Consider the following 16,620-nt stretch of genomic DNA (forward strand, 5'->3'; position numbering starts at 1 on the left):
TCCACTTGCCACGTGACCACGTTCGATGACTCAGTGTGGTCTCAAAATGGAGTCTGACAGAGGAAATCGAAGAGGCCAAAGAGGGAGACGTGGTGGCGAAGAGGTGAGTTCCGGCCACGTTGGAAGAGGTGGCAAAGTAAAAAGAAATTTCCAATAACCGATTTTGACTTCTTTAAAATGAATGCACAGTCTGAAATGTACTCTGGTACGAACGGTAAAAATAAATTATGCTGTGAGTTATACAGTAGTCTCCTCGTATTGACAACAACGAAAAAAAGTAATTTAATCAATCAATGGAACCCCCCGCCTCCACAAAATTGTTTTGTTTTTTTTAAACCAAAAGGTAGCTAGTTTGGATCATACGTTTCATTATTAGTTGCGTGTATGTGAAATTTCAAAGCTTAAATGATTTACACCAGACCAGAATTGTCAGACATATTTTTAAATATTCCACTGCCATTACAAGTATTTTCTTGAGGCAACTGTGAAGAAAGTTATGGATTTTTGGAGTTTGTCTCTGTTCAAAGTAAAGTAGATGTGTAAAAAAACAAAACAAATCTACTGTGAGCCGCATCGAATCATTACATTTGTACTGTCCTAGAATCTTAACGCATCCCATGTATCGTGATACCAATCAAATCGTCTTTTATGAGAGATTCACACCAGGTATGAATCTGTTGAATGTTGCTGATGATATGTTGTGTGTTGTCTGAATTTAATTAACTTGAATAGTTTGGGCATTGGAGAGCTTTTATATATCCAACTAAATAACTTGACGTATTTTAATTAAAAAAACAAACTGATTTGCTTTCCCCTGCCAGGACAGAGACGTCAGGTTGTCTAAATCGATGTCCTATGCTCTTCGTCACGGTGCCACCCAAATGGGGCTACATTTAAGTTCAGGTGAGTGAAAACACCTACCTGTACTTCTCTTTCTCAACTGAATGGCCGAAAATTACAATGCACCTACAGAACCCAATGGTATTGAAGTCCGTATTCTGCTCATATTTAGTCATGCTGTATAACCTTCCCATGCCCACAGCGTAGCTTGGCGTCCTTGTAACAATCATCTCCTAGAAATGGAATACTCTTGTATTATTCCTCTCTTCTTAGTTAGGTTTGATGGTTATGGTGTTGTTCCTCTCTGTGAGTTGTGTTTGTTCAGACACTTGAAAGAAACAATGTAGAATGCTGTTGAAGGTATTTCCTGCTCACTGGGTTTACGATCACCTTTAGTGCCCCTCGACCACCACCACTTTAGGGCCCCCCTCCACAGGACATGTTTAACATCAAAAGAGGAACTGTTATCTCAAGTATCTGTGTTCCTGCCATCACACCAAATGGTGGGTAGTGGTGGTCTGGTCTCACCTCACCGCTCCCAACTTCTTCCAGCCACACCGGGTCAGATGACATGTTACTTTCTTTGTTTTTGCGATTCGCATGAGAGGCGTACCTCCCCGCCTCTCATGATCATATTGTCTCTATATAATCTCATGAATGTTTTTCTTTTACGCTTCCTGATTCAAATCTGGAGCCCGAATCGATTCGTAAACTGCAGAAAAATAGAGTAAACCCTTTGAAGGAACTGTTCATCGCCTCCAGCCTTTATTTGGTTCACCAACATTGTCCTCGTCCGAAATTCAACGAACACGCGGGGAAGAGGAGGCCACTCTTCCCCTATCAGCATCCAATACAAGAACTGCGTAAAATGTCTTATTTATTGTAGCATGGTTGCCTACTGGTTAGTGCAAATGTTATACTGTTCTGAGGTTTAGGGTTTGAATCCAGGGTCCTAATCTACAAAACCAAAACAATTCTAAATGAAAAATGATAAATCTGATGTTTTTGTGTAATGACGAAAAATGCAGTGTAATGACTTTTAATTTAATTGATTGTACCAATGGTGATTAGTACAACTTCTGCAGTCACGTGTCCCAAAGTCATATGAACTCTTCATAGATGGCTACGTGTTTGTGGACGATGTCTTGGCTTGCCCGCAGTTTCGCTCATACAAACTGGAGGATTTTGAGAGAGTGGTGGCCACAAATGACAAGCAGCGTTTTAAGCTTCGTCCTCACCCAGAAAATGGCCGCTTGCAAATTCGAGCCAATCAGGGACACACAATACAGGTAAAGTTAAGCTCGGCTTCCTGCATATATTATAGATCTAGGAATCCCCAGCGCACCCGTTTTTAATGAATGCAATTTTAATCCCGCTCGAATGTTTGTGGCTAGGTAACGGATCTGGAGCTGAAACCTGTTTTGACCGGTTCTCCCGACTGTCCTGCCGAGGCTGTTCATGGGTCCTACATGTGCAACTGGAGCTCCATCCGGGAGCAGGGTTTGAGTCGCATGAGGAGGACACACATTCATCTGGCCCCAGGCTTGCCACAAGAAGACGGCGTAATAAGCGGTACGCAAAGGTTTACTGCGTGCCTTTCAACAAAAGCTTTTAGATGAAAGTGTTTTGACACCCCGCCCCCCCTCCCCCCACCTTTTTAACCAGGTATGAGGAAAGACTGTGATCTCGCTATATTTATTGATGTACCCAAGGCGCTTGCTGGTAAGATGACACACAGTTGATTGACATCCCGTGCAAGTAATCTCATTAAAAAAAAATGGACCTGACTGAATATGACTGCACAGATGGGATTGAGTTCTTCTGGTCAGAGAACCATGTGTTGTTGACAACAGGGAACATCGAAGGGAAACTTCCCACGACATACTTTAGCCGAGCCATACAACTCAGGCCTACCAGTAAGAGAGTCACCATACCGTATGTGTCGATTGTGTGTCGTTTTTCTATCCTGACGGTGAGCAGGTGTTGTCTTTTCTTTTTAGGGAGGATCCTGCCGCTGTGATGCCAGCAGAAGACCGTTCAACAAGTGCATCCGTTTTCTCTATCGCTAATCCGCTTTCGGATCTCGGGTGAGCTGGAGCCTTTAGCAGCTGACTTTGGGGAGGGACACTCAATCTCGGGGCACATACAGTATAGACAAACAAGCATTCACACTCTCATTCACACCTACAGACAATAATAGTCTTCAATGAATAATAATAATAATAGGCAGAGCTAAAATTACCTGAGAGGAATGTTCAGCATATCACTTTGTGAAAATGGCAATGGCACCAGATGCCTTGACAAAGAGGGTATGAACACATATAAGAATGAAATGCGCTCAATTTATTTTATTAAATGTGTAAGTGGTGAACATTTGCTGTTGACATCGGTTTGTTTTCTCACACGGAATTCATTTGCTATTTGTGTTGAGCTAGTAGCAATGAGGTAAGTCTACTATACATTGGTCGTGAGGGGTGTGTAATGTTTTCTTTGTTGCTTTTTATCTTTTGACATTTGGCAGACTGGAATGAAAATGCATATGTCATGTTTTTTTTTTTTTAACGATTAAGATTGTTTGGCGTATTAGAATCTAGAGCGCCTCGTGTCCTCCAGTCAGCTTGTGGAAGAGCTCCTCGTTGAGCTTGTCGCTCTTGTCGCGGCCGCGCGTCGACATGAAGATGTAGCCCCCGATGAACTCGTGAACAATTTTGCAGTCGGCCGTCACGCAGCTGAAGGCGATGTTGATGTTCCCCTCAAACTCTATTGCCACCTGTGATGTGGTTGAAACCACACAACCAACAGCGGCGATCGCATATTTTTTCCCCACGGAATAAATCATGAGTGTTTCACTGTAATGCTCATAATTATAGTGATGGCTGGTGGACTTTTCACACCTGTCGAATGTCCCAGTTGACGTTCCACTGCTTCATGTTGTTGTACCGCCAGGTCTTCACCACGTCGCCCACACCCAGGTCGATGCGGATAAGACGGTTGGGAGCGATGCCCAGTACCTCGTCTTTACGGCTTCCTTTGAACCTGTCCGACAAGAAAAACAATTTATTTCCTCCTCATTCTGTCAAGTCCTCATTGATTTAAAAACTTGGGGATGACAGTACCGTATTGGCCCGAATATATGACGGTGTTTTTTTGCATTGAAATAAGACCGAAAAAGTGGGGGTCGTCTTATATTCGGGGTCTAGACATTATAGCCATTCGCGACGCTAGATGCCGCCCCATATCATTGAAGCAAATGCTGAACTTGACTCCCCAGGCCAAAGCGAACCCCTGTCACGAAGAATAAAAATAAAAATAGCGGTAGCGCGAAGAAGAAAAATAGCCGTAAGAAAGATAGAAGAGATAACAGAAAATGGAGAAACGTAGTGACAATCTGGAGAAAAGTGGGTCGAAGATCGGCCAGGTTAACCGGCAGCTGAGGAGAAGTTATGATGTCATTTACATTTCAGAAACCAGATGCCATTCATTTACGAATGTGATTGCACTTTAGTTTGCATATTTAAATGTTCAGATATTAAGCTTTGAATGAGGCAAAATAGCATGCTTTTTCTCTCAAATATATTGTTATAATCATTTGTTTCAGATGTACTGTAATTATTTTCTGTATAGAAATGAATTTGGTGTTCAAAAAGTATTTTTTTCAAAGTTTTGAAAAAGGGTCTTATAATCGGGGCCGTCTTATATTCGGGCCAATACGGTCCTGCTTTCATTTAAATGATTAAAAAGCTTGCAAACAAATGTGTGATGGAACCTGACTACGACATATGAGAGGCCAAAGTCGGGCAGGGCCTGCCAGATCTGCAGGAAGCGCAAGACTGCATCCACCAGTGAGAGCTGAGCCACATTCTGGCACGCATCCAGAATACGAGGGGTCAGCTGCATAGACACACACACACACACAGAGTGAAATGGCAAAATGAGTTACATTTACCTGCAATTACCTTCAGTCCGTCAATGTCCCATAAATCAACACGTGCAAAATGAGAGGTGTATTTTTATTCTGTGCAAAAACGATAAAATCACTAAGAATAAATCTATATCTCAAATCAAGGCAAAATATGCGTTTTCTTTGTCTGCCAAAATGCCTGCTTTAAAATATGAGTTTAATTCAAATAGCTGTCAAACTGCTGCTTTTTGTGAAGCCTTAAAAAGCATAAGATTCGAGATTATAATTTATTGAGCTATTACTACTGATGAGTAAAATATCATACTGTTATTCAAACGGTAGGCCTATGAATATACTAGTTGGGTTTTTGGAGTTTACATAAATCAAAATGTCCTTATACATACTGTGTGTGTGTCTGTATCTATACATTTATATAAAAGTCCTTTTTTTGATAGCTTGTCATAAATTCACATAATGATGATAAACATCACAGTTCAGGCACGAATAATAAATAGCATTGGCTGCTCCGACATCAAGTTTTAAACCTTTTAGCTCTTTCCCCACCTGTTTGGTTTTGTACTTTTTATGGTAGCGAGGTGACACCAAACTGAGCGTGTTTATGCTTTCGTCGGTCGCGGCAGCGTTGCCATGAGAACTTGAGCTGGTGTTTTGCATGGCTAAGAAGGAGCGGATGCTGCGCATCTCGCTCTGGAAGCTGCTGTCTGCCAGGCTTTTGCCTTTGGAGGCCAGGCGACATGCAGCCATCCACCGTGCGTACTGCTCCTCCTACAGGCCAAAGACACAGAGATGATTCTGGCTGATCAAACCTTGAGAGAACGAGATCCATTTGGTGTTTGGTCTCACATTTTCACAGCGGAGATAGACTTCGTTCATCCCCTCAGGAGCAGGTATCAGCAGCCTGATGAGGAATTTCTGAGCTGCCACGTTGACATCTGGCGCCACTTCACAGCCTGTGTGTCAAATGATGGTCGACACTACAACTTGATTCACGTTCATTTCGTGCTGCATCACGCCAACAATGTGGTTCAAGGAACGTCAATGTTTATTCTAATTAACTACAGGATGCACGGTACGCTTCACGTCCCGCTTGGCATAAACTCAAATGCTTTTCTGCGTCAGAATTCGCTTTCACGCTAGAGCACGGGTGGGCAATTATTTTTTGCATAGGGCCACACGAGACCCAGAAAATATTATGGAGGGCCGGATCAAAAGGGTGAACTAAATTCAACATATTATTAATTGGATTTCTTTATTTAAAAAGCAGTATTTTGCATTTTTTGGCACGTTTTTCAGACTTTAAGAGTACATTATTCCGTCGTATCGAACGGGATTTGCTTGACTTGGCGCTACCGCGGGCTTCCGTATCGTCTCCCCCTTCCTCCCAATGCTCTGCAACTTCGAGTAACTGTGCCACCTGGCGTTGAAATGCCTGTCATTACAAGTCCAAATGAAATGAATGCAGTCATTGACATCGAACCTTAATTGTGTACCAACCTTCGGCGGGCCGGGTTAAAAAGACCAAGGGGCCGGATTTGGCCCGTGGGCCGTAGTTTGCCCACCCCTGCGCTAGAGCTTTGTACCTTTGAGGTTAATCTGTTGAATAGGCTCTCCGATGCTGTCCTCTTTGCTCTTGAAATAGGAAATAGAGGTGTCCTGGAATTTGAACCAGTGCTGCTTGTATCCCTTCAGAGTCAACCTCTTTGGCCTAAAACACATCAATAATATTGTGTTGTCCATTGGTTTTGACTTGAGAAGGTAAAAAAATGTATGAGTTTCTGTATTACAATTTGATATCTATTGAGAAAGATATGCTCCATAGCAGGAGTATCCAATTTGCGGCCCGCTATTCTTTTTTTTTTTTGCCAGCGCGCACGGTATAGTCTAAAATAAACATGAACCATATCATTTGCTTGCATTTTACAACAGTGCATTGTTTTACCGTGTTATATAAATTAAAGGTGTCAACGTATCAAGGTAACAAGTGGCTATCTTTTTCAAGTATTCTTTTTAAAAACATGCGACTCAAAGGCCCCTAAAAGTCTACATAACAAAAACATCTCAAAACAATCGCAGACTAAAATATGGCACATGACCTATTCTCCTGCCCATATGGCTCTTCTCACGGATCATGTTCAATTTGAGCAATTTAAGACGAGTTTTTAGGGCAAACGACGCCTTTTCAAACGTGCCGACTCGGAGTTGTTCATTTAATTTTGGCCCTTATCATCTTGGTGGATATTCATAACTGAAACTTTTCAACCATTTGGAGAAAGGGTTCCTTCCCCGGGTAGCAGAGGAAACAAAAGTGTTGACGGCATTTCCCATCGACGACATCGCACAAAAATGTTCTTCAAAAAGACAATTTTTCTCCAACATGTTAAAAAAAAATCCATTTTTGCAGAATCTATCATTAATTTTTTTTAAATTCTTGCCTCGTTGTCCTCCAGATGAAGTTATCATTCCAACCGCATTCTGCATGTTGTTGGACTGTCATTTTGTCTGTCATTCAAGTCTTGACACATTATTTCTTTTCATTTTTGAGTATATGACCCTTGCAAGAAAAGGTTCGGACACCCTTGCGCTGTACTAAAACTGTGCTGTTTGCAATTGGATGTTTTTAAAGCTATTTTTGTAACACTCCAAAATGCCACAAGATGGCCCCAATGTCCTGTCTAAATAGGAGTTGGTCCCCATGAAACTATGCTGAAGTGATCTCGACTGAGAGACGAGCTTTGCATACTGGGTCTTAATTTCTTTTGGGGTTTTTTTTTTCCTTATTGGGCTTGTTCCCCACCCCCACAAATAGTGGCTGACTGTTTTCTTGGGTTTAAGTTGCAAGGTACAAATAGCATGTAAGCAAGTATCAACGAGTACCTGAAAATTTTCAAGTAATCATGAAGTTCTGGTGCGGTCATGTTATCCTGTAGAAAATGAAAACAATTTTGAACAAACAAAACAAAACGACAAACACAAAAATGTTTCAGTCGCCCGGCGTCGTTATTTGAATTCTTAATTGCGCAGAAGGCCGATGACATTGGATGAAAGACGGCATTATGCATTCATCGTGTCTGACCAGCATTTCGGAGGCAGAGCTGCTCTCGCCCTCCATCTTGACCTCCAGGGATTGAAGTGCCGACTCAAGGTCGTCCATGGCTGAGGCCGAGTTCATTGTCTGAGTCTCTGACAGTGACACCTTGCTGATGTGATACTGCAACGGCAGATTTGAAACGCATTCCAGGTTGTAAATACACACACACACACAGTAACATCTGCTTGAAACCGTCTGATATGGATTCTGTAAATGGGCAGATTAACATTCATCTTTTCAAGATTTTTATATATTATTTTTTTTTTTTTTACACCTCGCAGGCTGCAGCATTGGGCGCTACCTGTAAAGCTCCAAACAGCATCATCTCCTCCTCTGTGCAGTCAATATCCTCCAACAATATGGCCCAGCGAGCCTGTTCATACAGCTGGGTCAGACGCACCACGTCATACTGAAAATATATAAGTGTCCCTCCTGAGCACGGATTCTGAGAGACGGAAAGGACACTACCAACACAAACTCGATAACAACACAGAGAGGCAGACTCACCTTGGGTTCGATATCATAGAAGGCAAGATATTTGAAGCGAAGCCACAGTCGGTCATTTTCTTGGACGCCCTGCTGCATGAGACAGCGGGACGAATCTAACCACCTGAGGGAAAACGTTGCGGCGTAATATGTCATCATAAGATCACGTCCGTTCATTTGATATAGCGGGGATAAGCAAATGGAGGCGGGCGCCCTACTCCGCAGTCAGGTCATTTTTATGACATATTCCGTTCAACGCAGAAACATGCACGTACGGTGAGGGTACCTGCCGTTGATGTGGGCCTTGTCCACAATGCTGGCTGGGCTGTACTGCTTGGTTAGGACTTCAGGGGCAGGAGGAGGCTGGGGGCTCGACAGCATCTTGTAAATAGCCTCCAACTGAGGCGAGCCGGCAAAATGAATGGGCGCGCCGTTGTACAAACTGGGTCGAGATGCTGCAAACCAAGAGTAATGCAAAAAGCCATTCTGAAAACACGCTTGACAATGTTCATTTTTTTAGCTATGTTTACACAGTAAAGAATATTTTATTTTATCGTATTATTTGAGGGAACCTTGTTGCAATTATTTTGGCTTTCTTTTAAGTTAAGGATTAGTTTGTCTTCTACAGTGGGTGACCCCGCAACATACTGTAAATTCCCCATACAAATGCAATCGGTGATGCGTCATGCCATTCGTTATGTAAGTTTGTTGTGTTTAGCATTCATATATTGCACATTGCCAGAAACAGCTACTGCATAGGTGTTCATTTCAGTGGAAATAGCTTTTACATGTTTGCACTGTGGTTGAGAGAGGAAAGTAATTTCACGGATTTGGCTCCAGTACATTTATAACAAAGATGATTACCTGAGGAGAGGGGCACCGCAGTCAGGTCAAAAATCTCCTCTGTCGAATTTTTCTCCTTCTTCTTTTTTTTCTCCTCCACTGGCCGAAGCAGCGAGAGCTCCTCTGGGCGACGGATATCTGCGGAGGCCAAATGTGCCAAACTGTAAAATTCATTTCATACCTTTATCCGTTTTCTGCTTAAAAGATGTTAGTGCCCGACTCCAGCTCAGAAGACCGTCAAGTCACACCGCGGCCGTTTTTATAATTCATCGTGTTCAATGAACATAAAAAAGTTACTTCGCTAAGTATTTCTTGGGTGGTTTTCTCACAACTTTGTATTATATTTGTGGCAGTTCTAATGGGGATAAAGGCCATTGATGGTGTTACTTGAATAACTAAGTAATTTTTTTTTTCGGGTGGCACTTGGTGTAAAAAGATTGAGAGCTCCTTAGTTAAAGAAACAATCTCATTGCGAATGTGATTAAAGTTACTGTATATTGGCCAGCACTACTGATTCTGTAGGCTTTGGGAATAACAGGTATGCTGCTGTTTGGTGTGAGCAGTTTCCTGATCTATCGCAAAATTCAACCGACGGGAGCGGCTCTATTGGAAGTGAAGAGGCTGCCCGGTCTAAGGACGGCATAACGCGGATGTCCAACACTCGGACTCAGACTGTGCTCAACCACAAACTGTTGCGGTTTTGGAGCGTCTCTGCAAGATGGTCAAGAACTTGGAGAAACTGGAATCCGAGCTCAAATATTGACCGAAATCACGGATTTGGCTGATGGACGCCACTAAAGAGACATAAGAGACTCAAGGCTGTCTTAAATTCTTGGGCAGCCTGCTACCAAAACAACATCTGCTCTCTCGACCTTCCCCTGATGAAAGTACGCACGGAAGCTAGTCCCCCACCATCACCCCCTCCCTCATACATTCCCTCGTTTCACCGTCTTCATTGTTTATGTCTTGTGACCTGTTGTAACTGTCATATGCTTGTGCAGGAGTTTTTTGCCTCACTCAAATTATCCTCAAATGAGGGTAGTTCGAGCGTGGGGGTTTTTTTCCTCCCCCTCTCCCTCCCTTGTTTCTTTCTGACTTTCGGGTTGAGTGAACGCTGGCGCGTTTTGGCTGCCGCTGCTCAACCCGTATTGTTTTGTGTTTTTTGTTATTGTAAAGTGTCCTTGGGTGTCTTGAAAGGCGCTTATAAATAACATCTATTATTATTATTATTATTAGATTGGCATGGCAGCACATAGAGACCAAAATCGAATTGAATAAAAAATAAAATAAAATGGAAGCAGTGAGGACAACCGCAAAATGAATAGAAGAAACTGTTGGTAATAATTGATGCAATGTCATTGGAAAAATGGAATTAGGTCTGTCCTAACCTGAAATTTTAACCTCAAACTGACCACGGTACGGTGAAATAACAGCCATCAGATGTATAAACGCAAGACAAATACTTGGGGGAAATTTAGCCAAACGTCTGACTGCGTGACTCAGAATCCAAGGTTATGCGTTCAAGTCACATCATTGTCAATTGGGACTCAACACTATGCATATATATTGCTGTTTAACATTCAAGTCAATTGGCTGTGAAAAATCACGACCGATTTTTCGCTCGTTTGTCTATCAGCTCGCAAGGGAAGTCGGGAGCAACTTCTAACCCGTTTTGTCATGCGAGCGGCGTCTCCGATTGCAATCCATTTATTCATTTCGGTTGCTATCATCACAAACTTTGCGCCGCAACGGCGGCGCATCTGACTCCGGATCAGGAGGTTATATATTCAAGACACCTCAGGGACATTGCAAACGATTTTAGACGACAGAGGGCAGAGCCGGGCCGCTGGAACCGAGCGAGTTCTTTACATTCCGAAACGGCCTGGACTTTGAAGAGAGGAGTGAACCCTCATAAGACCACGGAAAAGCATCGTTTGTATTTTCACTTGTGGAAGCAGCACTTCATCACCAAGCTGCTGAATTCCATCCATACATTATTCAAACCTCTTATCCCGATTTGGTTGTCAATTAATGCGTTTGCCATTGTGTTTTCTTTAAATCAATTGCTGTGTGCACACCCGCCTTGCCTCACTGGTTACCTGCGTGAGCGTCCTCATCCATGCCAATCCGCAACGGTATAATTAACTATAATGTATGATAATAACAATATCGGCGGCACGGTGGACGACCCGTTAGCACACCGGCCTCTCGGGGTGGAGGCACAGGGTTCCATTCTGGCTCCGGCCTTTCCCGGGTGAAGTTTATATGTTCTCCCCGTGCCTGCGTGGGTTTTCCACAGGTTCTCCGGTTTCCTCCCACGTTCCAAAAACATGCATGCTGGGTTAACGGAGCACTCTAAATTGTTCCTAGGCGTGAGCGTGAGTGCAGATGGTCGTTCGTCTCTGTGTGCCCTTTAATTGGCTGGCAGCCAGCTCAGAGTGTAAACCCGCCCGCTGCCCGAAGACAGCCGGGATAGGCTCCGGCACGTCCGCGACCCTCATCAGCATAAAGCGGTTCAGATAATGGATGGATAATATCATTATCAAACATTTTGCAAATTCGGCGCAAAACTCTTGCAACCAAATAAGAACAAATCACGCGGGTAACTCCACTGAGATGCACATCAAGTGCTGATTGGCCTCCCACAATACCTCATTAGGTTTCCACCGATACTAATCCTGCGCATACGAATATAAAATAAACTTACTTCACTTACTCTTGCAATACAAAATTGATTCGGTGGTGCATAAGAAACAAGGTATCCATTATTCACAGCAGGAGCTTTCACTACGTCGTGGAAATGTGTTAACGCCACATTAGGACGCAGCATCCGATAAATTTATAAAAGAAAATAACACACTCACTGAGCAGAGTGCAGATGCCCATCACAGTCTGGAAAACGGGATTGGAGAAGCAGGCACGAAGCCTCAGGGTGACGCCGTTGGGCAGGCCCAGTCTTAAGGGTTTATGCTGCGGCATAAAGAGCAAACGGGCATCGGCATGAATGCCGTATTTCTCCAGAGTCCAGGATGTACGCGGCAGCCATTGCTGCTTCTGCTCCCACCACAGGGCATGGTCGGACCAGTCACGTTGCATCTCTGCGGGACCCAGACACACACACACAGTATTTTTGAATACAGTTATGATGTCATTTCATTGCACACTGAATAATATGAAGGTGTTTTATTTAGAGGAGTGGTGGGGAAAATGTTTGGGCTCAAAGACCACATTAGTTTTTTTTTAAACTTGCTCATGGGCATGGCCATTCAAGAATGAGGTATGTGGTAATATTGAATGTCAATATTTGACTAATATATATTATCTATATTAATAGATAATATACTCATATAATATCTTGTGTTAGTGTGGGCATAAGAGAAACCTTGTTCCTTTCACTTTGTTGCGAAAGCAAGATGTCTGGAGTGGGTTTGGGTGCCAGTTGCATGAGGTAGATGATCACTGCCTGGTTTTGTGTGTATCTATCTGTCTATCTATCTATCTACCGAGAGAGAGAGAGAGAGAGAGAGAGGTAGATATACAGTATACTGTATATGATGTTGCCTAAGGAGAGATTGTGAGACACTTCTTCAAAGTAGCTAAAAGTGTTTTTATACGGTACTGTATTCTAGGTGTACATTCAGTGTATGGACAGTGTGCATCCATCTAAGACAAAGAGACAGATCACTCACGCGTCTTCTCCACCAGCTTGAGGATAACGCCTCCCACGTGGAGCTCAGAGGTCACACTGAGGCTGACGGGTGGACCGTCAGGCCCAAGGTCCTCCACAGTGATGGACAGGTCCCACGCTGCCATGCTGAGTGTCAGAAAGGGGATTGAAGGGGACCTGTTTGTGTCGTTACACGTATAAGCACGGCATATTGCATTTCCCGTTTTACGATAACGCCAACGATTCGGCAAACAAAGTTGAAGTACACTTTTGAGACTCAGAGGCGCGTGATACACACACTTGATGGATGAGCCTGTACAATATGACAAACACTTCCTGCTTCCGCCTCAATCGCCAGGGAAACACACTTCCGCTTTTTTTTTTCTCTTTTTTTCAAGCCACTCGAAGACGAAAGGTTCATTCAATGCCAAAAAGGTCATCTACTGCATGTGAACATATGAAGACAAATGTAGATCTATGCGTGGATTGTAAGCGTGTTTTTGTCGAAAGACTTAGGCTGCAAAATGACAGATATTGCCGGTGACATGATTCACATACAATGAGTAGATGGCATATCTAGCCTTCTTTAGGAAGATTAAAATGCATCTTTGTTGATCTGTTTTCGAGTAAGTATTAAATGCGAAGGGATTGTAACATTTGACCTTCCTGAAAGAATCCAAAAGACAAATGTGCAAAACAATACAAACACATCACGCCTTTTAATCAGTCAATATCAATGTCTGGCCTGCGCGCACACACACACGTACATTTAAACTGATATATAAGGACAATACCGTCAGTCTCCTTTCTTCAATCTTTTGAGAAATTGAGACCGGGAAGATTGCACCTCTGTCAGATCAGCGAAGAACTCCGTGTCATGTAAACATGTGTTGAAGAAGTTTCTCCTCTCTTTGGCTGGATGGGCTGTGCTGTAACTGTAACCGTGTCTGTGTTGCATGTTCCCTTTTTTTTTTTTTCGCTTTTCGTTTTGTCAGTTTCCGTCTGGCGGAAATGTACAAGAGGTAGGCCTCCGGCTTTTGAGTGACAGGCTGGTGACGCATAGTTTGCGATGCGGTCTGTGGATGATAGGCTGCGAATGTGTGGTCCTGCAATTGCCAAATTATATTGTCACACGATTTCAATCAATTGAATTAAACGAGCACATATCCATTCATACACGCAATATGTGATATGCCATTCAAGTATTGTAGTATAAGTAAGGGAAGGAGGGTAGGTGAGGAAGTTAACATTTTTAATCTAATACTAATTGTAATATATATATATGTGTGTGTGTGTGTATATACCAGGAAGTATTGTGCCCTGTGTGTTTTCTAAAAACACTTAAGTAGAACCCCCCCCCCCCCCTCCAATACAATACAATACATCTTTATTCATATAACAATTTCACACTGGTATTCATCTAATGATGTTTAATGATGACATGTAACAAAATAAATCGGTTGAACTATTATAGTACAACTAAGCAAGGATATGACCTACAAAGCTCACAAGTTCCAAATGGTCAGTCACGAATTCAAATCCAATGTTATGCCGCATTCATTTGAATTCATTTCTAATCTTCATAAGAAATAAGGAAACGGCACACACCACGATCAATCCCCAATGTTATGTTTAAAGTTGTGAGCATTTCTGTTATCTCGGTTTGTTTTTGTAGTAAAAATAAACAGGCAAATAATAAAATCAATATTTGAAACTTTAAAAGATGTTCTTCAATCTTTATTATTAGGGAAGCGGGTTGCTGCCACACCGGGAAAACCCCCCACAAAACGTGATCATGTAAAAACGTGATACTTATCAAAGTAAAAACTTGTCAATAATAGATCATGTAAAAATACACCTTCATGTTCTTGCTCCATGCATTTGAGGAAATCTTCTGGTACGCCACAATTTCAAAAAAGCTCACCAATTCCAGGTATAGTGCCGTTGCATTCGGAAGCACTTGCTTCCGCGTCCTGCTGCAAAGTGGGACCGAGGTCACAACAGAAATTGGGGAGTCCTTCGTGAGGCCAACTTTGTCACATTTTGTACTTTTTACGTTTTTACATGATCAGTTTCAAATTTTTACATGATAGTTTTCACATTTGCGGCATCCCCGCACTGTGAGGCGGACGTGCTAACCAGTTGATCTCCGTGCCCATCCCGCAGATCACGCACTGCTCATAGAGCATGAACAGCAACAACAAGATTAATCTCGCCGGTCGATCCTGTGCGGATCTTTCGTCGGTCGACCTTTTTTGCCCCGCCACCCCCCTCTCTTACATTCCTGAGTAGTTTGTTCCATTATGCCTCAATCACAAATCTGGCCGAAGTTTATTTTTGGATATCTGGACATGTCGTCGAAAATGCTTTAAGAGTTGGGGGCATAAAATAGAAAAAGAAAAAAAAAACATCGGCAAGATGATGCTCGAGTGTCACTTGCAGGTACTCCTGCCAAAACCAAGAAATGCTAGTTGCGATTGCCTCATACAAGCTCACCCAAAACAACGCTGCTGTGGAAAAGCTGTGACCTGCACATTGATTACGTTATAAAAGTTCAATGGAATGTTACGAGACTATCTCTCTCTCTCTCTCTCTTTTTGTGTGTTTGTACTGTGTGTGTGTGTGTGTGTGTGTGTGTATATATATATATATATATATATATATATATATATATATAAATAAAACGCTATATATATATATATATATATGTGTGTGTGTGTGTGTGTGTATACACTTTGAGCAAAACATTTCCAACCCGTGTTAAAAAAAACACGGCATGTTCCTTTTAATTGTTTATTTTGTTTTCGTGTTGTGTGTTGGCAACTCGCCGGTCGCCACATTTCCTACAGTACTTAAAGGGTTCACCAGTTTCTCTCCGTGGGTCCCTTTGATTCGGAGTTTTATAAAGCAGGATTTAGGGTTCAATTCGTGAGCAAATAAACACCTTTCACATTAAACTGAAAAATATAGGTCCCATTAATCGATCAATTCTAATCCCTGTCTCGACACCCCCACCCTTAAGTGTAATGGTACATTCCACAGAACCAAAACAAAAAAAAATGGCACACGAGATGCAGAAGTAGGCTAACGAAAGCGAAGCGAGGCGTCCGCACTTGTATTTGACACAAACGAAACCTCCGTGGAGCTTGAATAAAACGTCCCACTACCAAGTGAGACATGGCGACATACATACTAAGCCTACTTTCACGAATAAGAACCCCGCTACTGTTCGTCGAGGGTCCCGTGTCCCGCGTGGCTGCCACCGGTGTCAGGTTCAAACATATTATTTTAACTCCTGGAAGTTTCCAGCTGGGACCCAAGCCAACGCCAAGTCCCGTCCCCAGCCATATTAACACCGCGAACTTTACAACCACCACAGCAACCCGCGGGAAATCCACCCGGGAGACTCGGTTCTCTTGTCCGCCAGGGAAGCGTGTTAGGTCGGCCACTGTCATTGGCACCGGCGTGCTGACGGCGGCTCTCCATACTGGGACGATGGCAGCCATGAAAGCTGACCTGAACTCCACCGAGGGCGACTGGAAGGAGATCAAGGGTGAGGTTGACTGGTGCACCTTTCAAGAGTCATCGTCTTACTGGTCTTCCCGACATGAAATGTGGAAAACCGTAGAAATGAAATAGTCAGTGCCAGTGTCAGACTGAATAATTGAGCACCCCAAAAGGTTTGTAATCGTCCATAGATACCACATGATGGTGACAAAGCACAATCCGAAGCTCCTAAACTCACTTCAAGACAGTTTCCTTCTCACCAAGGCA

At 42.9% G+C, this 16,620-nt stretch overlaps 3 protein-coding genes across 7 annotated transcripts in view; 2 read left to right on the plus strand and 1 right to left on the minus strand.

Annotated features, from left to right (window-relative positions):
- The first annotated feature begins 3 nt into the window (after positions 1-3).
- Positions 4-4,912, plus strand: LOC147209860 (tRNA 2'-phosphotransferase 1-like). 3 transcript variants are annotated; one of them, XM_086105901.1, is made up of 8 exons: positions 4-103; positions 822-903; positions 1,960-2,129; positions 2,235-2,412; positions 2,506-2,562; positions 2,646-2,756; positions 2,841-2,927; positions 3,787-4,912. In XM_086105901.1, the coding sequence occupies exons 1-7, from the start codon at positions 26-28 to the stop codon at positions 2,858-2,860; spliced, it is 696 nt and encodes a 231-aa protein (XP_085962027.1). In that variant the 5' UTR covers positions 4-25; the 3' UTR covers positions 2,861-2,927; positions 3,787-4,912. The 3 variants fall into 3 exon arrangements, with proteins under 3 accessions (XP_085962027.1, XP_085962028.1, XP_085962029.1); XM_086105902.1 differs by having other exon boundaries at positions 2,694-2,756; XM_086105903.1 differs by lacking the exon at positions 2,506-2,562 and having other exon boundaries at positions 2,694-2,756.
- On the minus strand, positions 3,163-13,803 carry fermt3b (FERM domain containing kindlin 3b). Of its 3 annotated transcripts, XM_086105898.1 has the most exons (15): positions 13,641-13,803; positions 12,869-12,993; positions 12,044-12,277; positions 9,201-9,317; positions 8,623-8,791; positions 8,358-8,460; positions 8,152-8,259; positions 7,836-7,970; positions 7,637-7,683; positions 6,343-6,467; positions 5,606-5,712; positions 5,306-5,527; positions 4,607-4,731; positions 3,735-3,876; positions 3,163-3,610 (listed from the first exon to the last, which is right to left on the minus strand). In XM_086105898.1, the coding sequence occupies exons 2-15, from the start codon at positions 12,990-12,992 to the stop codon at positions 3,431-3,433; spliced, it is 1,938 nt and encodes a 645-aa protein (XP_085962024.1). In that variant the 5' UTR covers position 12,993; positions 13,641-13,803; the 3' UTR covers positions 3,163-3,430. The 3 variants fall into 3 exon arrangements, with proteins under 3 accessions (XP_085962024.1, XP_085962025.1, XP_085962026.1); XM_086105899.1 differs by lacking the exon at positions 5,306-5,527; XM_086105900.1 differs by lacking the exon at positions 13,641-13,803 and having other exon boundaries at positions 12,044-12,149.
- Positions 13,804-15,868: 2,065 nt separating this feature from the next.
- The window catches only part of macrod1 (mono-ADP ribosylhydrolase 1), a 147,517-nt gene continuing 146,765 nt past the window's right edge, over positions 15,869-16,620 (plus strand). Inside the window, 1 exon segment of the mRNA XM_086105905.1 lies at positions 15,869-16,399. Coding sequence (XP_085962031.1) covers positions 16,024-16,399 — 376 coding nt within the window. The 5' untranslated portion in view covers positions 15,869-16,023.

This window comes from Hippocampus guttulatus, chromosome 2 (genome assembly GCF_054856545.1).
Source record: "Hippocampus guttulatus isolate MCC_2025c chromosome 2, RoL_Hgut_1.0, whole genome shotgun sequence".
In the NCBI taxonomy this organism is placed as follows: domain Eukaryota; kingdom Metazoa; phylum Chordata; class Actinopteri; order Syngnathiformes; family Syngnathidae; genus Hippocampus; species Hippocampus guttulatus.